General features: G+C 47.8%; 2 protein-coding genes across 8 annotated transcripts in view; both read right to left on the bottom strand.

Annotated features, from left to right (window-relative positions):
* Positions 1 to 1,961: 1,961 nt before the first annotated feature.
* On the bottom strand, positions 1,962 to 5,539 carry BCL2L10 (BCL2 like 10). 3 transcript variants are annotated; one of them, XM_039723027.1, is made up of 3 exons: positions 5,071 to 5,538; positions 3,001 to 3,123; positions 1,962 to 2,914 (listed from the first exon to the last, which is right to left on the bottom strand). In XM_039723027.1, the coding sequence occupies exons 1-3, from the start codon at positions 5,470 to 5,472 to the stop codon at positions 2,723 to 2,725; spliced, it is 717 nt and encodes a 238-aa protein (XP_039578961.1). In that variant the 5' UTR covers positions 5,473 to 5,538; the 3' UTR covers positions 1,962 to 2,722. The 3 variants fall into 3 exon arrangements, with proteins under 3 accessions (XP_039578961.1, XP_039578962.1, XP_039578963.1); XM_039723028.1 differs by having other exon boundaries at positions 2,731 to 2,914; positions 2,996 to 3,123; positions 5,071 to 5,539; XM_039723029.1 differs by having other exon boundaries at positions 2,771 to 3,123; positions 5,071 to 5,534.
* Positions 5,540 to 8,115: 2,576 nt separating this feature from the next.
* Positions 8,116 to 24,592, bottom strand: part of GNB5 (G protein subunit beta 5) — a 30,100-nt gene continuing 13,623 nt past the window's right edge. For 4 of the 5 annotated variants that reach the window (XM_039723302.1, XM_039723303.1, XM_039723304.1 and 1 more), the window contains 9 exons: positions 23,649 to 23,690; positions 22,842 to 22,918; positions 21,235 to 21,367; positions 17,583 to 17,726; positions 14,473 to 14,564; positions 14,303 to 14,351; positions 11,620 to 11,716; positions 10,527 to 10,693; positions 9,808 to 10,208 (listed from right to left, as the gene is read on the bottom strand). In XM_039723302.1, the coding sequence (XP_039579236.1) occupies positions 10,197 to 10,208; positions 10,527 to 10,693; positions 11,620 to 11,716; positions 14,303 to 14,351; positions 14,473 to 14,564; positions 17,583 to 17,726; positions 21,235 to 21,367; positions 22,842 to 22,918; positions 23,649 to 23,690 (813 nt within the window). In that variant the 3' untranslated portion in view covers positions 9,808 to 10,196. Of the gene's footprint in view, positions 10,209 to 10,526; positions 10,694 to 11,619; positions 11,717 to 14,302; positions 14,352 to 14,472; positions 14,565 to 17,582; positions 17,727 to 21,234; positions 21,368 to 22,841; positions 22,919 to 23,648; positions 23,691 to 24,592 lie in introns of all 5 variants that reach the window. The other variant, XM_039723301.1, reaches the window with a different exon arrangement.

Genomic DNA, 24,592 nt, shown 5'->3' with positions numbered 1-24,592 from the left:
CTGCTGCATCCACCACAGAGCTGGAGAGGCAAAAGTGCCCTGAGGATTAGACACAGCCTTGTACTGAAACACCAGCTACCCCACTTCTGCATTTAAAGGAAGGAACAGCAGCATCTTGCTTCCCTCTTGTGAGGTAGAAAAGCAGATGAGCAGCAGTTTTCAATTGAGAAATACATTACTTCATTGAGACAAACTGTCAGGCTGAAACTGAAATAGTTTTTTTTTAAAAAAAATCAGAAGTCATGCAAATCTAAGTTAGTCTGAACTGCCCTGAAATCAACAGAGCTCCAGTGATTGAAGTCCTCCCCTTCAATCCTGCATTCCCATGTCAGCAGAGAGCAGCTCAAGGAGCATGGCTCTGGCTAGGATGGGCAGCTACCCACCTGTGCCAGGTTCCAGCAGCCTGGGCTGTGCCCCCTGATCTCAGGGGACTGGGCACAGGCTCCCAGGTAGACCAGAGCAGTATTGCCACTGCAGAGCTGCACTGCAGCCTTCTGACTCAGCCTTGCAGCTTTCCTGGCTCCTAGAAAGCCCACTCCTAGCTTCTCCCAGGCCAAGAAAGACTGGCAGATGCTCTTCAAGCTGCACTTTGGAAAGGGTCAGGTTTACACCAAAAGCTGATGTGACTGTTAAAGGACATTTCCAGGCTGGGTTTGTTGGGTTTTTCACTTTTCCAGAGCACACTGTAGAAGCCAGCATAAATATCCTCTCTGCTATTGTTTTTGTGGAGCCTGCCAGATCAGATTACACTGAAAATCAAGATACAGATATTTTATCTTTGTTCTGTTTGGTACAGGAGACATTTGACCTCGGTTTAGAGCATTTCTTGCCCTGTCATTCCCCATGCTTTTCATCACATATATCCCTCTAAGCATCCCACGTTTTAGAAGCTACTTTCAGCTCCCAGGACCCCCAGCTCAATCCCACTGTGGACAAAGTTTTGGGCTCTGCAGCCTCCTGGATGACTGCAGGCAGATACCCAGAGCACTCAGCTGCCATCCCTGCGGGAACTTGAGAGAGGAACTGAGCCCAGTCCTGCACCATGGACTGCTTAATCCCTTTGCTGAGAGGAGGCAAGCTGGAGTTTAGAGAACTGGAAGTTGGAGAACAAGCAGACATTTATTCAGAGCCAGCAGCGTGAGGGGAAGGACCACCAGCTCCTTCCTGCCTGCGCGGGACTTGCCATCCCTGAATGCCCCTTTTTGTCCTTGTCCCCACATCTGGGGCTGGCCAGCACAACGCTGCTCTGTCCAGCACGGGGCTGTGGCTGCTGCACGCCTGCCTCAGGGCCCAGTGGCCAGCAGGAGAAGCAGGGTGGCCATTGCCAGCCACAGTGATGCTGACCTGGCTGCCAGGCTGAGCTGTCCCAAGAGGAAGCTGGCTGCCCACTGGACTTGCAGCTTTAACAGGCATCAGAGCCCCCAGCCTGGAGACAGGGGCATGAGACCAGCCTTTAAAATAAGAGACCCTCAAAGAGTACAGCTGCTCAGTAGGGCTGATCCAGAAGGTTGAACTCCACCAACACATTGCACAGTTGTCATCATAACAGGGACCAGAAACTTCAGTTTCAGTAAAAAAGCATGCAGGTGTGAGAGAGGCAGCAGCAAGTCTTGGCAGAGAAGAAACAAGAGCTCTGTCACTCTCTACAGCAGGATCAGCTCTCAGAGGAGCCTAATTGCACCCACCTATGTTAGTAGACTTTGGCCTACAAAACCACCAGGCTGCTTCCAATCACGATGGTGAAGATGGACCTTTTGGACGGGATTTTCCACTCAGGCTGTGTTAGCTCTAGTTTGGACTGCAGGACTGCATTGGAGACTGGTATCAAACTGCTCTGGTGCTCAAGTCCTTGTCTCAGGTCAAAGCACCAGCAATACAGTGAATATAAACTGATGCATCCACGTAACCACCAAAACACTCACTCTGAGCACCAGCACCCATCCAATCTAATAACAGAAAGATTTTTTAAAATAAAAATACTTAACATTTATTCACCTTGAAGTCACCATAGTAAAATTGTACACGTTGTGAGTGACCCAGGAACATTATTCAAAAGCTACCAGAAACATAAGGCAATTTGTACAGCCATTGAAAGAAATACACAGCATTTTGAAAACAGAGTGAAACATTACTAAAACAAGACAACGCTTGATACACACTAGTGACAAGAACCAGCATTAAGTTTTAAACAAAAATAAAGATGTCATGGCTACAAGTATTATACAGTGATAAATACTCCAAAAATATATTAAGATATATGGAAATTCTCACTTTGCAAGGGAAATCCAGAGAAATTCCAGCCTTCACTGGATTTCAATATACCAATTAAGGTTTAATATTTAAATTCTTTTCCTTTCAGTAGGAACCAGTACTGCAGCCATTACTGTCCTGTATCAATACTTACCTTCTTGTAGTGTAATGAATTCAGCCTTAGGTTACATTAAGCCCTAATGCCTCTAGCATCACAGGCACCAACTGCCCTAAATCAACAAATGAGTTGCCTTTTGATTACAAGTGCTGTGCACCACGTTTGAAACCATAAGCCACGTTAGATCACAGTCAACGTTCACCCACTTTACAGCATTAATGAACGCGGGTTCCAAACTTGCCTCCACGTAAATAAGACGTCTCAAACAGAGGGTTTAGTAGCAAGCCCACCATAATGTTTTCCTAGTATAACATCAAGCACTCAGAAGTTACAGTACATGAACCATGCTAAAGTTTAGGTTACACCTTCAAAAAAGAAAGTCCAGAGGATGTTTGGAGACAACAGGCTTTGAACATGCACAAATAGTGCTCTAGTATCGTTTGTGCCGTTACTGGGTAGCGAGTGAAGCAGTTTATAACCAAGGATTTGGTGAGGCAGTTTTCTGAGCCAGTTTAAAAATATAGACTTCTTCTTAGAGGGTCTGTTCTATAGAAAATAAAGTGAAATCTGGTAAATTGTCAGTTTTGAGAGTACTTTTCCCTCGGCAAGATGCGCTCGTGGGCCTACCGCACCAAGAGGAAAGCCAAGCCCGCCATGCCGATGCCCGCCGCCGCTGCCATGATGGCGTTGCCGATGGTGCTGCTCTGCTCGCCCGCCTCCGAGCCCTGTCTGCCGAAGAAGCGACAGAAGCCATCCTGCAACAGCAACAGAAAGGACACTCAGTTGCTCAGCTTGCAGTTTACTGGATCTCCTCAACAAGCATTTGAGCGCAGCTCCATCCTCTCCGCTCAGCCTCTGTCAGCTGCACAAGTCTCTGTTCCAGTCATGGAGTCTAAACCCTTGGGCACAGGCAAAAACATTTTGTGAGAGCTTTTTCACAAGGCAACAGAAAGGAGTAGCTATAAGTGCTTGCATACGTAGCTCAAGAGATAATTGGACACTTCCTATTGAGATGCTCAGTGTGTCATTACATATTTTTGCCCTTTTAGGCAAGTTTCTGATGGAAGTTGTCAGCACTGTTCCTCCTACTTTAAGTTTCAGAAAGCATCTAAAACACAGGATATGGAAATTTCCACTTTTTGAGACAGGAGGCCAAAACCAGTCCCATTTCAGTAGATGTGGGACTGATTACACACTCTCTTGGAAGGGCCGGGTGGACACTGCTCAGAGCTGACCTATGACAGAGCAAAGCTGGCAGCTGCTCTCCCAGATCATTGTGATAATCAGAAGTGGCAGCAATACAACTCCAGATGGTCGTATTTGAACTCTGCTCCGCAGATGTCTATGTAAACAAGTTATACTCTTAATTTCTTCCGGAACTTTGTTCTTTACACTTTGATTTGTGCGGACAGGCAATAAGATTTTACAGATTTTGCCAAGTGACAGTGTTCTCTGCAGCTAACCACCACATTGTTCTGAGTGGCCAGATGGACCAGTGACCACTGGAAAACCAAGTTCATTTTGGCCTCTGGCAAAGCCAACTAAATCAGTGGCTACTTCCCCTCCTTTCTATTTTTAGTGCTTATTTGTACTGACATAAAGTATTCCACTAGGACTGGAAATAGGAAACGAGCAGTTTTGTGGGATAGCTGACATTTTTTTCAGAAATGCAGGCAGAGCTGCACCAATGCCTTAAAAGCTGTACCTCCAAGTGTGCATCTCTCGGGGCAAAATGCCCACACCCGACCTGACGGGCCTCGGGACAGACAGCAACAAGCGCCGCAGGTCTGGAGGCTGGTGCCTTAATACGCAGCTGTACTTAAAAACAGGCACAGGTTTGTGCTCACACCTGGGAGAGGACCTGTGCCAGCCTGCTCGCCGAAATCCACGGGCTGTGGACTCGGGGGGAAGGCAAACCTCGCTCCCTCACCCAGCAGCATCCCTCCTGCGCTGTCAGGAGGCCGCATCCCAACGGGGCCGGAGGGAGCTGGCTGCGCCGCAGAACCGGGGCCGCAGGCACCCCAATGGCCCAGCGAGCACCGCACCACCGCGTGTGGCGATGGGCAGCACCGCCTGGGGACACACCGCGTGTGGCGATGGGCAGCAGCCCTCAGGGACACACCGCGTGTGGCGATGGGCAGCATCGCCTGGGGACACACCGCGTGTGGCGATGGGCAGCATCGCCTGGGGACACACCGCGTGTGGCGATGGGCAGCACCGCCTGGGGACACACCGCGTGTGGCGATGGGCAGCAGCCCTCAGGGACACACCGCGTGTGGCGATGGGCAGCATCGCCTGGGGACACACCGCGTGTGGCGATGGACAGCACCGCCTGGGGACACACCGTGTGTGGCGATGGGCAGCAGCCCTCAGGGACACCGCGTGTGGCGATGGGCAGCATCGTCTCAGGGACACACCGCGTGTGGCGATGGGCAGCATCGCCTGGGCACACTGCATGTGGCGATGGGCATTAGCAGCCCCCGGGGACACTGCGTGTGGCGATGGGCAGCACCGCCTGGGGACACACCGCGTGTGGCGATGGGCAGCAGCAGCCCCGGGTGCACGCCCATCGCCGGCAGTAACCCGGGCACGTCTCCCGCTGGGACGAGCCGCTGCACGGAGCCGGGGGCTGCCCTGCCCTGCCCCGCTGAGGGTCCCGGCACCCGCCCCAGGCCGCTCCCCGCCGCCCCGGCCCCGCTCACCCATCCGCCGTGCGCCTCCAGCCACTCGCCGCGCTCCTCGGCCAGGTAGGCGGCCAGGTGAGCGGCCAGGCAGCGCGGCCCGTCGCTGCAGCCCCGCTCGGCCAGCGCGGCCGCCAGCGTTCCGGCGAACACCACGAGCGCCAGCAGCCGGCCCCAGTTGAGGCCGCCGTCGGCCTCCAGCTGCGCCGCCACCCTGCCCAGCAGCGCGGCCGCCTCCCGCGGCTCGGCCCGCGCCAGCGGCGCGCAGGAGCGGAAGAAGGGCCGCTCCTGCCGCTCCAGCTCGGCCGCCGCCCGCCGCAGCGTGGCCGCCGTGGGGCTGGGGGGCAGCGCGGCGCTGCCGGCGCGGTGCTGGAAGTAATCCTCCAGCAGCAGCGCCGTCTCCTCCTTCAGCGAGCGCGGCATGGCGGCTGCCCACGGCGGCGGCCCCGCAGCAGCAGCTGCCGCCGACTAAGAGGCGGGGCGGCCCCTCCGCCCGGCCCGGCCCGGCCCAGCCCGGCCCGCCCCGGGCGCTCCCCGCCTCCGGGGCGGGGCAAACCGGCACGTTCCCATCGGGGTGACCGCCCGCATCCCTGGAAAGACATCCGCGGCTGCGGGCCTCACCGGGCAGCCGAGGGAGTTATCGGGTGCTGGCTCTCAAATACTTGTTTTAATTCCTTTTGGCTTTTTTGTTCCACATTAGTGGCCCGCCCGAACCTGTATTCTTTGCATCAAAGGAGATATAGGTTTTCCAGGATCAGGGGGTGAGTGCAATGTGTATTTACTCAGCAAATACAGTGGGCCTTTGTTTTTTGATGAGCATATCGGCAAAGTCTAGGATTAGGATCTTCGTGGTGCAAAGGTCGGGCCCTTCACGCTTCTGGTGTCAGGTGAAGCGGCTGAGAACGATCCTGGCCGAGGGTGTCATTTGCAGAGCACACGGAGCTGCCCGGCGGGACATCCCCCTGCACCCCGCCGTGCCGGGGCGGCTCCGAGCCCGCCGGCTGCTCCCCGGCCACCGAGACCCCAAACACCGCCTCAAGGTGGCACAGGAACACCGAGACCCCCAAACACCGCCTCAAGCACGCCTGCACCCCGCCGTGCCGGGGCGGCTCCGAGCCCGCCGGCTGCTCCCCGGCCACCGAGACCCCAAACACCGCCTCAAGCACGGGGCAGCCCGGCACAGGAACACCAGGAACACCGGCGTGTGCATCCTGCTCAGCGCCCTTGAAGCTGCTGAAGGTGGCCCGGGGCAAAGCGTGGCTGTGAGCGCTGTCACAGCACAGCCCTGCTGTGCCCGGGGTGGCACAGGCACTGCCACAGCACAGCCCGGGGTGGCACAGCCACAGCACAGGCACTGCCACTGTCACAGCACAGCCCTGCTGTGCCCGGGCTGGCAGAGGCACTGTCACAGCACAGCCCTGCTGTGCCCAGGGTGGCACAGGCACTGCCACAGCTCCTGGCACCACGGCCACCCTCACCTCTGGTCCTACAGCCGGCTCAAGGTGCCCAACGCGCCAGCACAGGACTGCTTGGCTTCACTCCATCTATCTTGAGATACAGCTGTCTCCATGTTACATCCCCATTGGAAAATCTAAAAATAGGTGGTTGGAATCAATCCTGTTGCAGTTTCTCAGATCGCTATCAAGAATTGGCCTGATCCCTCAGAGTCCCTCTTAAAGCAAACTTTAGTTCTACATCTCTGCTCTTGGCTTTTGTTTTGTTTTGAAGCAGGGAAACAAGAGTCTGTTTATGTGCTAGAGCAGTGGCTGGAATGAGATCTTTACTTTTCACAAGAGCTTTACACACATGCTTTAAAAACTATTTTTCCTTATGATTGTTAATCCTGCAGCAGGAATTTCCTATTGCATTCCTCACAGCAGGAGTGCAAGAGGGAGAGGCTGCTCTTTCTCTAGCAATATCCTTTTCCACCCTTCCTGTTTATATACCATTTTTGTTTAACAGGACAGGCCCCAGCTACAGCTCCCTTCTCTCCACACGTTTATGGAATAGAGGTGTTTCTGACACAAATAGCTTGACATACCAACAGGCAAATCTCGAAACCATGGGTTTTCCAAAGCTTCCCAGGAAGGCCTTTAGTGAGTAAATAATACAATGGGTACTTCAGTGTCCTGTTCCTCTAAGTGTCATTTATCTGATGGGAAGTTGAGGCCCATCCTGGTTGATGTTTTCACCATTATCTTAGGAACAAAGAGGTGATTTTCACAGGTGGCAAGCCCGTCTGAAACCCCCACACACAAGTCCAAAGGCAGTGGCCCCGAAGTGCAAAACCCACATTTCTCCATGCAAGAACAGAAGTGCAAGATGCAATGTCAGACTCATTCTCACTGGATCTTGTGAGTTTGGGCACTGATGTCACTCAGAACAAGCTGGCTCAGCACTTTCCCCAGGCCCTCAGAAGAGGGGAAATGAAACAATGCACCTAAATTAAGAAGGTGCTTTTTTCAGTGACTAAACTGAGCACTTCCACTAGCCACCTTCAGGCTGACCATAAAACCTACACTGAACTCGAGAGAACAGCTCAGTTCTCTCCTGACAAGGCAGAAAGCTGAACTGCTGCACCTCCAGGTGATCTGCACATCTGGTTTGCCCAAAAAATCACAGCCTGGGCCCTCAACAGAATTTGAGTGCCTGGCTTTTCACGGGCATCCTGCTGCAACCCAAGGAACTCCTGCAAAACACATACCCGGCATTTTCCAGTTCCTTCCTGGGTATCCAGTAAGGATCTGGAAAGAAACCATTACATTAGCTGTGATCTGAGCAGGAAAACAATCCGAGTTCTCCTCTCTCTCTCCTGAATGCAAGGGGAACTGAGATGGCATTTCAAGTACTTCCATGGGCTGCTCACCTCTCATTTGCTGTGGTTCACCTTGGGTATTTCCAGAAGATATTCCAGAAGCAATTTTCTGGTAGATCTGGATTTTACCTGAGATTTTTGCAGGAGAAATAATTTAAGAAACCGTGTGGTGCAAAAAGTCAATGACAAAAAAAGCAAAAAACCAAATATCTACCATTATAGATACCTAAGCAATGGGAAGAACTACTACATACATGTTCTCAGTATGTAAAATACAATTTATTGTATTTAGGCTGTTCATAAGTATCAACACAATGTATTATGTTTGAAACAAACATCTTGCCAATAAATACTACCTAAACATTAATATCAATCTTTTGATCAAATGTGTACAGTGTATTGACTCAATATTGCACAGTGAGTTCTATATGACATTTCCATAGTGCATTCAGTTTGTTACAGGGATAGTTTGCCACAAATATTGCAAAGCATCAGAGTTGACTTTTCCAAGTGAAAACAGCTGACCTATTCCATTAGGGATGGAAGGCTGGTATAAATGTCAGTGTCTTAGGTTTACTGGTTATGGATTGACAGAACCTAAGGTTTTCATGGATGAGGAGACTTTGTTTCTAATATGATTTTTATATAATTGTAAAAAAATACCACTTGCAAATAGAATGAGGATGTTCTCATTAAACTCCAGTGACCAGTGAGCTTGTAAACAGGTTCATTCCAGTAAGCTTGTTTTCTCTTGTTCCAATCTAAATATAAATCATATATATGCTATATTCAGAGCTGTAGCTCACCACCTGCATTTCCAAGGGCAGGCATTACTGCAGCATTACTCCAGCTCTTTGTGCCTGTGCTCAGGAGAGACTCAGAACCTGTTGGTATGAGCAGAGCTGACACACTCTAGTCCCAACAATTTCAATGTATGAACGCAGATAAAATCTCACAATGGTTCCCTAATTAATTGTATCTCATCTTTATCTGATTAAATCTTGATTCTAGAGCATCACTTCTGTGTGGGGTGGTCCTGCCAGTCCTCATGGCATTCCCATGTTCACACAGAGGGCTGGGTGCTGCCAGCAATGTGGCCAGCTGTCCTGCTCTCCTGAAAACCAGTGACTCCTGGATCAGATGGAAGTCATGTGCTCTGGTCAGCACAGTATCAAGCACTGGCAGGACTGTGGCTCACAGCAGATTTTCAACAGCTCACTGTTATTCACTCTCAAGGCCAGCTATGACAAAACCATGTCCATGGCAGTGGGAGATGACTGTGACAGTAAGGACTGTATGATTTCACCTGTATTTGCATGAACTTACAACTGCTCTGACATTGCAGAAGGACCTTAAGATGGGTATATACTGCTTTAATATACATTTAAGCTACATTGCCTTGCCAAAGTTGTATGAACTGCTCAAAATGCAAATAAGAATCGTGGTCATAGAATGATTATGATTGACTTGGAAAAGATTTGACCATCAGTATAATGGTGCTTAATGCTTAGCGTGTAGTATCCCTTAGTGCTTAGCATGTAGTATTTCTTTAAGTAAAAGAAAATTCACTCACCAAGTGATACAATTAAAAATTTCTAAGAAACTACTGGTTAAGTATTACCTCATGATTATGTAAATCATGTTTATATCCCTCCTCTTTGCTGTTTATAAGTTTGTATATATTTAGATTCTTTATATTCAGGTAACAGAGATGAAATACTTATTTCTATCTAAAAAGACAGTAGGAAAAAACAGGGATTGAAGGGATTTTTTTTTCTGTACAAAAAATACATTTCTATGACAGCAGCCAGTACCTTCACAGCAGGTCCTTTGCTCCTCTACTTACCACCAAGGTTCAGTCATCCATAACATCATCATAAAGTATCAGAATTGTTTCTCTTTCCATTTCTCAACACTGAAATTCAATATGCTACTACGGAATGTTTCCAAAGCCTTTCGCTATATCCCGATAAAATCAGGACCTTTTTTTTACTTTAAAAAGGAACTAAATTCATGCAAATAAATACATAATGTGCACTGAAATACTCAATGATACAGGTGACTTTGGAGAAAAGTCCCTTTATAAATAATGAAACTAATTCTAATAAAAGAATATCGTTTCAAAAAAAGCAAAACATTTCATTTTACTACAAGTTGATGTTTGCTACGTGTTCAAGCAGACTACATTTTCTACCTAGTTGTCTTAATCTGTGGGCTGAGTGTCACTCTTTTGGACTGTAGTGAATATTTGATTTTGAGGAATGGCTTCTTTATGCAGTTTTTGTAGTCCAGGGTTTCAGTCTTCATTTGACTCTGCGTACGGGATCTCAGGTTACGCCCAGATCTGTAGAAAGAGAGAGAGCTGAACACTCCTTTATGACCCTGGCTCTCCCCTCAAACCTTAAATTAACTTTGGTAAGCCGACACATCAGTGGTACAGAGTATCAGCAGCAACGATATCATGTAACCCAACAGCAAGCTCGAACTCAGCAGTTCGTGGGGATTTTTATTTGGCTTTGCTGTTCATCTTTTACACTGTTTTATACCCTCCTTGGTTCCCCTAGAGCAGTTTCCTGCAATAGCCCTTCCTCCTCAGCCCCATTTGTCCAGGATGAAGCAAGCAGCACCCGCGGCAGGCTGGGGCAGGCTGTGCAGCGCTCACCCGCAGAGTGTGGTCCCAGGAGCCCGAGCAGAAGGCGGTGCCGTCGGGAGACACCCGCAAGGTGCTGACCCGGTTTTCGTGTCCGAACAGAATGGACACACGGGACCCCTTCAGCACATCCCACACATTGATGGTGTAGTCGTTGTAGCCTGCGAACAGCAGGCGACCTGCAGAGACAACGAGATTTTACACTGGCAGCTCTTAGGGTGCCTTGACGGCAGGACACGGATCGCCCATAGCCACAAGCCCGCCTGAGACCACTGCTGCCCTTGGGCCGGCTGTGCCCCCGTGGGACAGCCCTGCCCAGGGAACAGCCCTGCCCCCAAAACACTCACAGTTAATTAGTTAAAAGCGTTGTAAATTTTAGTTAAATTACATAGAATGTGTTCAGTCATTAGAGATGGGGGATGACTTCAAATCAGGCTGAAGAGCACTTTAACAACTATTGCAGGGTAATCATACTTAACTCAGACCTCACACAGAAGCTGAATACAAATGCTTGAATGATTAACAGACAATTTGGTAAGTGATTCACTGCCAACGGGACGAGCTGTGGTGCTTGTGACCATGCCAGAGATTGCCTCAGTACACCACCCACTCACCCCCACGCAGGGTGACTGGGGAGCTCTGCATTTGTGCTGGGACGGAGAGGCAAGACTCTCAGGATCTGTAGTGAAAACTGGTAATGTCTCTTCCTTCACACCCCTCTCATATACTTTTACTATTAATAATTTGTTATCCTTTTTTAAAGTATTTATGTAACTGCACTTAACAGTTAGCTACATTTCATGTTGCCTTTGAAATGTTTTTCATTATTATTGTGAAACTCTAGCCCAGCTGTAGTTAATGGCAAAATATTTCCTGCCTTCAGTAGGGCCAGGAAAATACTTTTCATCAGTACAACGAAGCAATAGCCAGCTAGATTATTTAAAGAGTAATTATTTTTACAGAGGCAAAAGAAAGCTTCCATGCATTTGGTACTTATTACTTTTGATAGCTTTTAAGAATGAATGTTTTATCAAATTAAACTGAAAAATTCTACAGTTCCCCTCAAATCTCAACACTAAGATAACCTCCAAAGTTCAAGTCTCACCACTGAGAGAGAAGTCCACACTGGATGCTCCAAAAATGATGCTCTCTTTGGAATAAATTGCTACTTCTCTGTCTGCACGAAGGTCATATAAACGACACTAGGATTAAAACAAAACCAACACACACATGCCTCAGTAAATACTGGAAGCACTGGCTACAATATTTGGGAAAAATGGGAGTGGGAAGTGCAGCCTAACAGACACGACAGGAAATGGCTGCTTGGCTCCTTTCTGCTTCCTCCTTTCCTTCTGCTTCTCCCTGCTGTAACTGGGATCCTCTAACAGGGATCTAAGCAACACCAGGCTGTTTTGTACACATGCAGGAAGAACTTTCTTTTTCAAGCCACTTCTGTAAGCCTCCTGCTTGTCCTAGAAAGGCATGAGTGGAGGGCTTTGGGCCATGGTACCCACTGGAGTGCCCTCACCCTCCTGCTTCCCCCGCTGTGGTTTATCAGGGCATCCTGCTGCTGCTGGGGAGGTGCACGTGGGGACAATCTCTTAAAGAACAGTTTGGCCACAGCCTGGAGATGGGCTCAAGTCTCTAATCACTGCTGAGATCACAGACCATGTGGCACAGAGGAGCCTAGGTGGTAGTCCTGGCTCTGAGTAAAGCCAGGAGAGCAAACAGTCCCTGCCCTTCTGGGAGGCCTCTCTGTTTGAAAAACCCATGTGAAAATAATTCAAGTGAAATAATACATTTTAATGCAGATCTCTGGTTTTCATTTCTCATGGAAAATTCCAAATCACCTCTAACAACCTATACTTCCTGTTTTCATCATTTGCCAGCAAAGTTTGGCTTGTTTGACATGGAAATCATGCATCAGACTTCACTGCCAGGCTTCAGACTTCAATGCCATGTAGAAAGGCAGTTTGTCAGCCCTGAAATCAAAATGCACTTTTGAAACTATGTGAACTGAAACCCCTCCTCAATAAGTTAAGCTTAAGCAAACACTGGCCAGATGGGGTTGCTAATATTAAGACTTTACTATTGAAAAATGGCTGAGATTCAAGTCTGCACACAAAGAAGGGGCTGTTGGATTTGCAGGGCAGTGGGGAGCTGCCAGGTATGTGCAGTCCAGGTCTCCCAGTGCTCCACACAGATGAATAATTTCACCAGACTGTCCTGACAGGGAGCTGGGGTCACTGCAGATGACAATACTGTCATCTGAGCACACTTTTATGGATTACTTCCAGTCAGGATTATCTGTTCCTCAGAATCCCCAAGTATATAAATCAGGTCAAGGATACCATTCTGTAACACTGCAAAAACAAACCCCTTCATTTAAAGAATGAGGTAGCTGGAAATGCCAAAACCTCCGTCAAAAGTACAGAGGTGGAATTTCCCATTCTCCTGCTTGAGTCAGGGGTGTCAAGAATGGTTAAAAAAGAAAAAAAAAAATCAAATAAATTAGTAAGAACCTGTGCTATTGGGCGTTAAAAGAGAATGTTTTCACTGAAATTTAATGATGGGGAATTTCCCATTCTCCTGCTTGAGTCAGGGGTGTCAAGAATGGTTAAAAAAAGGAAAAAAAATCAAATAAATTGGTAAGAACCTGTGATACTGGGTGTTAAAAGACTGTTTTCACTGAAATTTAATGATGGACAATTTCTCTGTATCACTCCCTCAGCATCTCAAGAGCTCACAGTACTGCGTCCAAGTGTGCAGAGAACCACTGGGCTCACCACAGGGCTAGAGGTATTAACTTCTAATTGAAGTTTTTAAAACATAAAATCAGGGTCACTCTCTCCAAAGAGCCTTGGAATGGCTCCTCATCCAATGACGACAAAAGGAATGGTTCGAGTTTAGCTAGCATTGGAACAGACTCAAAGCATGCTCTGAGGGCAGAGCACTTTAGATAAAGTCTTTGCTCCCAGGTGACTCAGTGCGATGTTAGAATAAACAGAAGAAATGAGGTGCCAGGTGCCTCCCCATCATCTCTCTCGCTACACTTCGCTGCCAGCTCAGGCCCTGCAGGGCTGTGGTGGGGCAGAGCCTGGTCCCCCACGGGACACAGCAGCTGCAGGGAGGGCCATCAGCCCTGAGCATCACTCCGGGGCACAGGGCACCAGGAGATAAATGGCATTTTGTATACATTGTTCTGATCAAATTTACCTGTCAATGCATTCTGAGCCCCTCCTAGCAGATTGCTCAGAGATAAGTGAGATCCATTAAGGGCTGATGTGTGATCTAGGATGACCTGGCTGCAGTGACTCACTGCAGCGACTGTGGCCAAGGCCACCCTGGGGCTGCAGAGGCCAGCTACCCACATCTGCCCTGCTCTGCCTGAGCCCCCTCTGCTTTCTGGGACATGCTGACACAAGCTGCAGCATTTCAGCTGGTTCCTCCCGTGCTGCGACCAAGAGCTATGTGAAGCCAAATATCTTCTAGTAAGACAACTAATTTTAGTCATGAAACTTCAGACACAGAGAATCTGACATGAGTATTTGGACAGTACCTCTTGTAGAGAAGTTTGCAGTAGTGACCTACAGCGTTACGTGATTTTTCCTAGAACTTATATATGGTATTTAATATCTTACCTGACAGGATTATTATTTCTACAAATTGGGTGTCACAGGCCCGGTTTAGTCACTAAAAGCCCTCTGTGGATGTGACCTAGTCTTTTAGGAAAATCTGACTTGGGAAGCAACAGAATTTTCCTAAATTAGGTTGCTGAATTAACATACCGTAGCATCGTCTGAACCAGAGGCAAAAGCATCTCCACTTGGATAATATCTGTGCACAAGTGAAAGAAGACCAGAACACATTACATTACTTGGATGAGGTCAGACTTCAGAAATAGAATCAGCACATTGCTCAACACTGCAAACGTGTCCTCTCCCAGAAACACACTGACCTGACACTGTTGATATCTGAATCGTGGGTTTCAAATGACTGCACACACTGACCAGACCTCATGTCCCAAACCATGGCTTTCTTGTCACATCCCTAGTAAGAAAGAAAAATCATTGCAGTTGTGCAAATGGTGACATTCACCCCTCATGTGGCTGATATTTATCATCAAGCCCACTACATTTTTCAGAGGCTCTGAACATCACAGCTCAGAGAGGATTTAACCAGCCCAGGAGCCCCAGAAGTGGCTGCAGTGGTACCCTCAGCTGTGCCATTGCAGGTGGGAGCAGAGTTGCCCAGGAAGGCTGGAGCTGCCCTGCACTCACAGCCCTGCTCTGCTTGTGCTGCTGCCCTACCTCTGTCTGCAACCCCACCATAGCACAGAGATGCACAACTGACCTGTTCCCTGACCACTTAACCAATATAAAATACCAGTACCCAGCATTTAAAGTTTTATAACTTGTTATTTTCATACACTGAAAGAGAAAATTAAATCAGTGCATCCAGTGGGTTTTTGGCCCAGCCTCCTGCCAGGGTTATCCCCTGTCAGAGCTCTGCACCCACATGCTTGATGGTGTGGTTGGGGTGAGAAAAACAGCATAGCAGCACTTCATCTCACCCTCAAGCCAAAACCTGCCCTTCCAAGCTGTGCTTGGAAAGGATCATTTAACACTCAGTGCTCAGCACCCTGAATTCTTTGGGCAAGGGGCTTGGCCCACGTAGCCCACACTGTCCTTGGGGCAAGAACCATCTCATACCCATAGGGCCACGCTCTCAGCTGCAATGTCTCACTGCTGTCACAGTGGTAGTGACAGGAAAAAGAACATGGACTTTGCTTTGAAGAGTGATGGGAGATTTTAATCAACTTGCCCCTGCTGAGGAGCAGGCAGGCTGAGCTCCAGGGGCTCAGCCTCTCTGAGGCTGTGTGGGAAGAACAGGGCAGGCCAGGTGGCTGCTGCTTCTGCTGAGCCAGAGCACCCTGCTCACCAGACCATGCCACACGATATTTATTTTAATCAAATATGATAGCTAATTAAATTAAACAGTTTCCTCACAATTCACATATTTCTCTCTCTCTTTTTAAAAATTCTGTTGTTATAATGAAATCCTAATGTTTTTAGTAAAGATGCCATTATTTAAAAGATGTAATGCTCCTTGGCACTGACTTGTGGTTTCTGCACCAGGGAAACCAAACAGGATAAAGAATATTTTGGACCCAGCATATTTCCCTCTCAAGCCCCACCACAGCCCAAGCCCAGCCCTTCATATTGCTTCCATGTGTACTGTTCTTACTGACCCCTCTGGGAGTTTGAGAGCAAGCCTGATCTGACAAGCTGGTGCTTTGACTCCTAAAGTTTTGAAGGAGAAACCAGCCATCACCTGTGGAGAGATGGACCCCCTGAGTGATACCCAACTCAGCTGAGGAGCCTTGTTCAGAGGGCACTGAGTACAACAGCCTGGGACACAGCCCTGAGCTTACCCAGGAGGGCTGGAATTTTCATTTAAGTCGTTAAATGTAACAGCACCCAGCCTACATGCTGATACACTGACATTGCTTATTCTCAAGGTTACTGTACCACAGAGGCCCAGTATTCAGGGGGGTATTCACCAGTATTCACTATACCTTCATGCTGTTCTGCCTACACCTGCACTGACACGATGTAAGACAGGTCTCCACTGCAGTGGTGTTTTGCATGTGATGAATTAAGCAAATGCCTGTAAGCACAGACATGCCCAAGCTGCTCTATCAACACAAGTATGACATATTCTCTTAGCAGTAGCAGAGCTGCTTGTGATTCCTTGCCCTATAATAAGCTGAGCTGTTCCCAGGGAGAATGAACCTATCCTTTCTGGGAAGCAAGCTCGGTGACAGGAAAACCCGAGAGAAGTAATGCACTTGGATGGAATTAGCTTTCAGTCACGCTTCGGAGCAGCTGTGCTACCAGCAGGCAAGCTGGGCCAGTGTGCTGGACCCTGCTCCTGATGTGCCAGCCAAATTTGATACAAAGAGCCATAACAGAAGAGGTCCAGGTATATTGTGTAGGGATAAGACCACCTCACACAAGGGGTGCACTCTTGTTGGCACCCTCTGGCACAAGGGCCATCATCAAATACAGGATCAACGATGGGCCAGTGCTGGTGGGGCTCAGAAACCAGCAAAGTTGTTGGTACTTTCAGCAAAATTACCAGTATCAACTGGCTTCTCAGCTCCTGCCAGCTCTCATCTGCGCACTCACTTTCTAATGTGCAAAAGACTAAGATCACCTTGAAAAGGAGTGGAGCCCCATCCCACCCACCTTTATGCCTGGCCTGCCTCACTACCAGGCTGTGTGCCAATGGCTCAGCTGCCTGGGAACAGTGATCCCTCGGTAGCAGGACATGACTTGGAAGATGCCCTGGGTACTTTCCCTGACCAGTCCAGTCCTGCAGCCCATGAGGCTTGTGTGCTTCTCTGCACCAGGACAGGGAGCAGAGTGCTCAACTGATGAAGGGGCTTTAAATGCCTCTGGTACCACTGGAAGGCACAGAGGACTCAGCAACAGCTGAAGATGTGGCCACACCTCATCTCCCTGCTCCAGCTTGCACGAGGGGTTAGCCAGTGTCCAAGCTGCCCCTTGACTCTCAGGACATAGTGGCATACACATTATTTGCACCCTCACTTTGATGCCCTGAGCACAACCTGACGCCTGCCACACCCCATCTGGCTCCAGAGAGCTGGGCACAGGCAAGGAGCAAAGTGTGGGAAGTCTCTGCTGTTCCAGGCTCCCACCCACAGGGACTCACACCTCCACTGTGGTAGGAGCCCCATCTCTAACCCTGAGCCTTCCCCTTCCCAGCAGAGGCGTTGTTTTGATCTCGAGCTGGATTGCTTTGATGTGGGGTGGAACTTGCTAAGTAAGCAGAACTGCAGTCAGACTGGCTGGGTGGGTTTGACCCCACAGTCAGGGGTTTAATTTGCTCCAGCCTGGAAAATGTGCTTGCAATGAATGGATTGCACTGGGGCATCCAACATACACTCCAGCACTCTCTCAATAACATCATGAGCCTCCTACTTTGCTGCTTTTTCACTTCCATATTCCTTAGTTTTATATTATGAGAGGAACTCCTGCTTACCCCAGAAACAAATGTATTTCCTGTTTCAGAAGGGGCCAGGTCCAGGCACAGGACATCAGCTCCATGACCATGGAAACTCTGTAGAAGCTGCCCACTCTCAACATCCCACAGAGCACAAGTTCCATCTCCACTTGCTGTCAGGATCTATAGGATGTGGGAAGAAGAGTCACAATACAAGAATCAGCAGATGACCTTCAGGTCACAAAGAAACAACTGCCATCCTACACAAACACCAAAGGACAGCTTTAATTTAATTAAACATTAGGCAATAAATCAAAGCCATAAGCCCAGTGTGAACCTAAGTACAGCTTATGGTTTTTATTTTTAAGGAAAAAAGGTAGAGTAAAAAAGAGAGTTGTATGGACACCACTATCCCTACACCATGTTTCAATAACAGTCCCTTTTGTGTGGTGGGGTTTGCACAACTGACACCAGTAAGGATTTGCTGGCATTTCCACATTCTCTAAAAAGGAGGCAGAACAATACTGGTATTCCTGTCTGCCCCTGTATTTCATTCTATCCATATTTAGGCTGCTAGAATTCAGCCCAGGTAAATGGAAGAACTCTTGCAGTTAAGTATACCTGTTTAACTCTCATTTTTTTTCTTTCTGCTTGAAATAGTCAGGTTAAACCAAATTAATTTGACTAAGACATGGATTTTCTGAAAGGGAAGTAAGCCTGTCTAGACAGTTGTTTGATAAGTCCATCAGCTCTCACTTGTCCTAAACCACTTGTGTGTGAAAGGGCTTGAACACACACTGCTCAAACATAGCTCACAGCTTCCCATCTGCTACAGTACTTGTAGAAAGCACATGTGATCAGAGCTTGTTATTGTGGCTAAATCCTGATGATGCTCAATTGTTCAAAATTTCCCCTTGGCACCCGAAACTGTTATGCAATCACAAATTCTGTAGGTTGAAAGAGTCCCTGTGCACTGGTGTGGAAGGAAGCAAGGGTGAACGTAGGAGGGCTCTCAGTTTTGTACACAGGTTTTTCTCATGGTTGGTGAGGAAACTCAAGTGATCCCAGTGGGTAGTTACAAGTTAAAAACAAAATTCTCTTCAAGAAGAAAATGATCACACAGTCACGAAACCATTCACAGAGTTGCATAAAGGTTAAACACTGAACATGTTTGACAGATGCTCCAAAATTCTTCCCGTAAACAGAGGTCTGCAAAGCTGCAGAACAGACTGTTCCAAATCCTGCAGCAGAGAGATGCTAATGCTCCCAGATGATAATAGCAGAAGAAAGTCCTGAATTGTCTTCCCAGCCAGTTTAGAGCCTAGATGAACTCTCCTGTTCTGGGGAATGTTTGTACTTGGCTGAGGAATGAAGACTTTCAGCTCTGAGGATTTGCTCTTGTAACACTGTGGAAGGGAATATGAATGGAATAGGAGTGGCTAAAGGTGTAAGGGAAGGGTCTGTTGGCAACCCAGAGCTCCAGATAATGCTTAAAGAGAAATTATATGGACTCAACTTCAAGGTTGCTCCTCAGCCCTGCCACACTTAGGAGCATGGCTGCCTGCTCTATGCAAAACACTTGAGATCCCAATTAACTGCTGCTATTAATACACATGGAGCTTTGTCACGTGGGGAGCATTATCACACCACAGAGCTGCAGATACCTAATTTAGGAAGTGAGGCTCCCTGGCTCTCTGCTCACTGAGGCAGGGGAGGCTCTCTCAAGCAAGACTGGTTTGGGGCACTGAGCACAAGGTGTGTGGGTCACCCAGCCCTGCAGCTCGGGCTCCGCGTGGGAACATGATGAGCAGCAAGGGTGGAACCCCCTTTTTCAGCACCCACAGCCTGGGAGTGACTCACAATGAGCCACCCCCAGATCTCCTCCCTTTCCACTGCACTGCCCAAAGCCCATGAGCACACTAAACTCTATAAACTCCTACCCAGTCCTCCACACCTCTGTGGGAAAAGTGAGCTGCAGTTTAAGACAGCAATGAGCGCAGAGCTGCAGCCCTGGCAGCACCTAGCAGTGGGAGCTGTGGGACACTGGGCTGGGGGACACCAGCAGCTCATGCTGGAGCTGCTCCAGGATAGCACCACATCCCTCCTGATGCAAACTGGGAGAGCAGAGCTGCTCTGCACACAGCTGGCAAAGCTCCTGCACAATGTACTTGTGGCACTGTGCCCCTCAGAGTTACTGAATAGTTTTAATTCTCAATAGTTTTAATTCTGATGCCTTTATGTAAATGAAAAAAGATAAGAAATCTGGGATTCTCTAGGATCTGCTACATAAGTGTCCTAAGAGAAGCTTGTATTTGAATAATAACATGCAGTGCAATAATTTATCACTTATAAGCCTATCAATCACAAGAAAACTTTTTAAAGACTTCAGAAAAATTCCTGACTCGCTAAATATAAAGCACCTTAATCCACTGTGATATGACTTTATTCAATAGTAACACATGACCTTCAACATCAGTGCAGTTTGTTGTATTTAATATGGAAAAAAAACCCAATTTTTCTTTCTTTTTTATTATGAAAAAAATTGCTATTTTTCGTGTCATAGGATTTAATCTCAAAGCATTTAGGTATAGACAAGAAAAGAGAAAACTGGGTTTATATCTCATCAAAAACATTCCACTTAATGTAGACTCTAATTCCACACAGCTCCTGCACAGGAAGGTCAGGGCTAAGCCAGCCTGAGTGCTGGGTACCTCCACCACTTGTTTCCATGGCAATGGACTTAAATTAGCACCTCAGAGTCATTACAGAAACCAGAGAGTGACAAACAACAACATACTCTCGGCTTCACATGTCCTGAAATAGAAGCAACAAGAGCTGATATTTCCTTCAGAAGAGCTCCAAATATCTGGAAGAAGGGGACATGGTATTCCCTTTCCAGCAGCTCTATTGACATTGAGAGCTATAAAAATGCACCATTCTGCCACTTATTTTGCTGCAGAGTTGCACTGAGAAGAGCTTTAATTAAATTCAGAAACCAGAGAGGACAAGGGGATTATCCTGGCTCCTTTCATTATTTTCTGTGCTCCTAGAGAAAGAGATCTTTGAGATATTCAATAGAGAGGAAGGCTGGCTTGGTCTCAGATCTGCATTCAGTTCATGACTTTGCCATCACCTCCCATTGTGGGCCTCTGTGCTCCACCCCACTGCCTGTGAGATGGGAACAGCATCGCTCCTTTCCCTCGAGGGAACACAGCACTGCATGTAGGAACAGCAGGTATGGCCCTGTGGGGCCATCCTCAAGCTCAATTGCATCACTCGGTACAAATGAAAAACACTTTGAATGAAAGCAAAAGCAAATGCTGCCGGATGTCCGGGACAAAGCAGGCAAACAATGCAGTCACCATCAGCTGGCACAGCACCCAACCCAGTCCTGGCTGAGCCAGGTTTTAACTATTTGCAGTAGTCTGGACTCCTAGAAGCACAAACTGGGGAGCAGAGAGCATACATGTAGCAAAGAGCTCCCTCTGCAAAAGCCACAGGCCTTTGTAAGGACAGCCTAGCCACAGGCTGTGACAAGCATTTCCTTACAGCAGCTTTTGCAGCACCTTCATTGCCCCCTGTGAGGGTGTTCCAGCAGCCACATGGCCCTGGGTGCCCCAGGAGCAAGAAAGGACACGTGCACTGCACCTGAGTGTGAGGTGATGGTGAGCAGCAGGCAGGGAACATTTACCTGCATGTCTGAGTTAGTGAAGCTGCAGGCAGACAAGTAGTTCGTGTGCATTGCAACAGATTTCTTCTTTGCAGCCATATTTTCATTTTTTTCAAATGTCAGAGGGTACACAGAACACTTGTTGTCCAGGCCACTGAAGAGAGTAATAATAGCAGTAAGAGAGAGAGGAAAACTGGTTAAAACTGCAACGACAAAAGGCGAGTGGTGATAAGAAGGACACCACCTGTCAGGGCTGTGCTGCCAAACCCTTCCAAGTACCGACTTCCCTGTATTGTGCAGTGTGGGATCTCCCTGTGCAGGGAAGCCCCAGCTGCCTCACCAGCCTGGCTGCTTTACAGAACTGGAACAGCTGCGCCTCAGTATTTTTCACCCTTATCGAGTTTATAAATGGCACTGAATGAAACCTCACGAAAGTACGGGCTGGGAGGTGACAGCAGCCACCTCAGGGTTAATGTTTCACATACAGCCAAACTGCCATTTTTCTGCTGACATCTGTCATGGCAAAGATCAGTATTTCAGCATCATCATACACCTACCTTAACAAATGTGACCTAGCTCCTATAGAAGAGGCAGCATAGCTAGTAGTGGGTGGGAATACAAAATTTATAGAACAGTTTGGAAAAAAGGCAACAGAAGCACTGATCTCTGTAGCTGCTGCCCTCCTGAACAGTTGTACCAGTTAAAAAGCTGTGTCAGACCCATTTCTAAAGGGTAGGATGTACATCTGCCCCTTTCCTAGAGCTGTGCTAGATCAGTCCCTGGGATCCTGGCACACCACCAGTTGCTGGTTCTGTGCCTTACATTATGTCCATGGCACTTAACTGACAGCACAACAGAAATACAGAATTAGGTGCCATGTATCCATGCATTCCCCATCTCTGCTGCAAGTTTAGAGACAGAGCTTGCTTGCCATTCTTTGGGTTCTAGTCAAAAACAGTTCCCAGACTCCTTTCCACACACAGTCTGCTTCTCTGTCTCAATCTGCTGTGTTCTAGATCTGCAAGTTGCACACTGAAGTCTCCCTTTGTTCCTTGCTCTCATCCCAAGCTTGCTTTGTCTGATCAACCCAGTTCCTTCTTACAAGATGTTTTGTCAACATTTAATCTTTGTTTTTTCCCCTATATAAACTTATTTTTTTCAAACCCGAGCCCTCAGAAAACTACAAGATTGTCAAGGATGGGATTACTTCTCCCCATCCCATCTTAGCAAGATCTATTCACGTACTGGTAATCATTAATGATCAACCTCTATGTCATAAAAAAATGAGTGCAAAGTAAGAACACAATTAAAACCTCCTTCCCTTAGAAAATATATCCAACATAGACAACCACACTAGAAAACAGAAGCTGCATGCATGCAGAATTCCTAACCCATGATATAAATGCTGAAAGAGGATTATTTTCCATGCTTACACAACAAATGTCACTGCACTGAAGTCAGTGGAGATAATATGTACGAGCCATTATGGAAATAGAATCAGAGGCACTGAATGTAGACCTTCCAGCCACAACCACGGCACGCAAACTTCTGTCAGCTTCTGCTGACACTGCAACAAAGCAACAAACCCAGCTTCTCTGTGTGAGCTGCTGTGGGAACTGGGAACTTACCCACAAGCGATGGCACATCCAGAAGGGGCATATGCACACGCCATCACCCAGGTACACGGCATGGTCACGGCGTGCTCCTGAAACACAGCACCCCTTTAGACTGCTAACTGCTCACTGCTCCTCTAGCCATGCAAGGAAAACAGTGGGAGTGAGAAGTTCAGTATTTCTGTGGGACATCCTCAGGGTCAGTGCAAGTACAGGTGTTTCCCCAGCCATAACTCATGTATAAGTCAACAACCCTGACTGCAGAACGCAGCAGAGCAGCAGGAGGATGGCCAGTCCTTCTCTGACACTCTCCACCTTATTTATGAGTCCCAGACTGATCACAGAGCACATTTTATTGGGTCCAGTGCTGTGAAAGGTCCCCACTGCTGCACATGTAAAAGTGAGTTAAAAACAAGTCGTTTTTCCTCATCCGTGTGGTGCAGGCAGGGCAGCCCAGACAGGGCTTGGCCATTCCACAGTGAACACCACAGCCGAAGGATCCCCAGATCACACACAGCCCCTGCTACAGGAGTGCCCAGGAAAATTCCCCTGTTTTTCTGGCTGGGCTTTGCCTCCCTTGTGAGCAAAGAGGTTGGATCAGACCCTCCCACTGAAGACCATGACAAACCCCAGTGCCTGACAGGGACTTTGCTCAGAAACAGGTCAAGGGATGTGTCTTGCCCTGGGCTCCTTTTGTGGGGTGCTAGTGGAAGTCTGCATTTTATCCCATTATCCCACTGCCTCCAGTGACGCCTGTGAGCCCTTCACCTCATCCCACTGTCATTTGCCCTAGGCACTGAATTTTGCTGGAGTTTCACTTACTTTGTTGGTAGTGAAGGAATCCCACACGATCACCTTCCCATCCTAAATGAAAGCAGAAAGAAAGAGAAACTGAGGCCTTCCAGAGACATGGCTGCTTCCCAGCTTGGAGAAAACTGTGCTGCTCATTTTCTCTCCCCAGTCTCTTATGTCCTTTTGTCTCCATCTTAACAACAGCACAGGGGTCACAGTGAAGCACCAAGAAGACACTTCTTAGTAGTGCTGTTTTATTTACCACAAGAGAAGTGTACCTCCTCCTCTCTGAGATGACTCATGTTTGATTAAAAGACCAATTTATTTTTCACTTTGTTTCTCTTCCCTCTTAATGGCTTCATGAGTACTCCTTCCACCTGCAGCACATGCCACAGACAGGGCCATCTCCTCAGGAACCTGCCACCTGTAAGCCCTCACTTGCCTCAATTGATTGTTTATGGATATTGCACTGTTTATTCATCTTCCCTTTCCAGTCTGATCCTGGTTTTCCCTTCACTTGTCACTACACTTACTTAACCTTCAATTATCCATTATACAACCAGCTAAACAGCCATCACAGAACCTTGCACAGAGAGCAGCACAATCACTTGGTCTACACCAGCCATAGTCATGCCAGCTACTTTGCCTTATGCACATAAAGTTGTAATCTTCCCTGTATCATGAAAGTGAAATGTTTATTACTGAGCAACAACTGCTTCTGCACCTGGACTTACAGTTCTTAAAATAGAGTGAAAAATGCATTTCAACCTGTCTGTTCAGTTTTCTGATCTACACACTAACTTTTTAACCACTTTAAAAAGTGTGAGATTAAATGTTTAAATTATTCTCTTTGTTGAGATCACCATGAATGGTAAAAACTCAGAGTAAGTGAAGGTGGCTTGCAATGCAGATTGCCTATTTTTATCCCTCAAGTGAGACCCCTGACAGATTTCATGTAGGTCAGTGAACAGCTG

This window comes from Passer montanus, unplaced genomic scaffold (genome assembly GCF_014805655.1).
Source record: "Passer montanus isolate IOZ18808 unplaced genomic scaffold, ASM1480565v1 scaffold5, whole genome shotgun sequence".
Lineage (NCBI taxonomy): Eukaryota > Metazoa > Chordata > Aves > Passeriformes > Passeridae > Passer > Passer montanus.
This window is presented reverse-complemented; position numbering and strand designations above follow the sequence as displayed.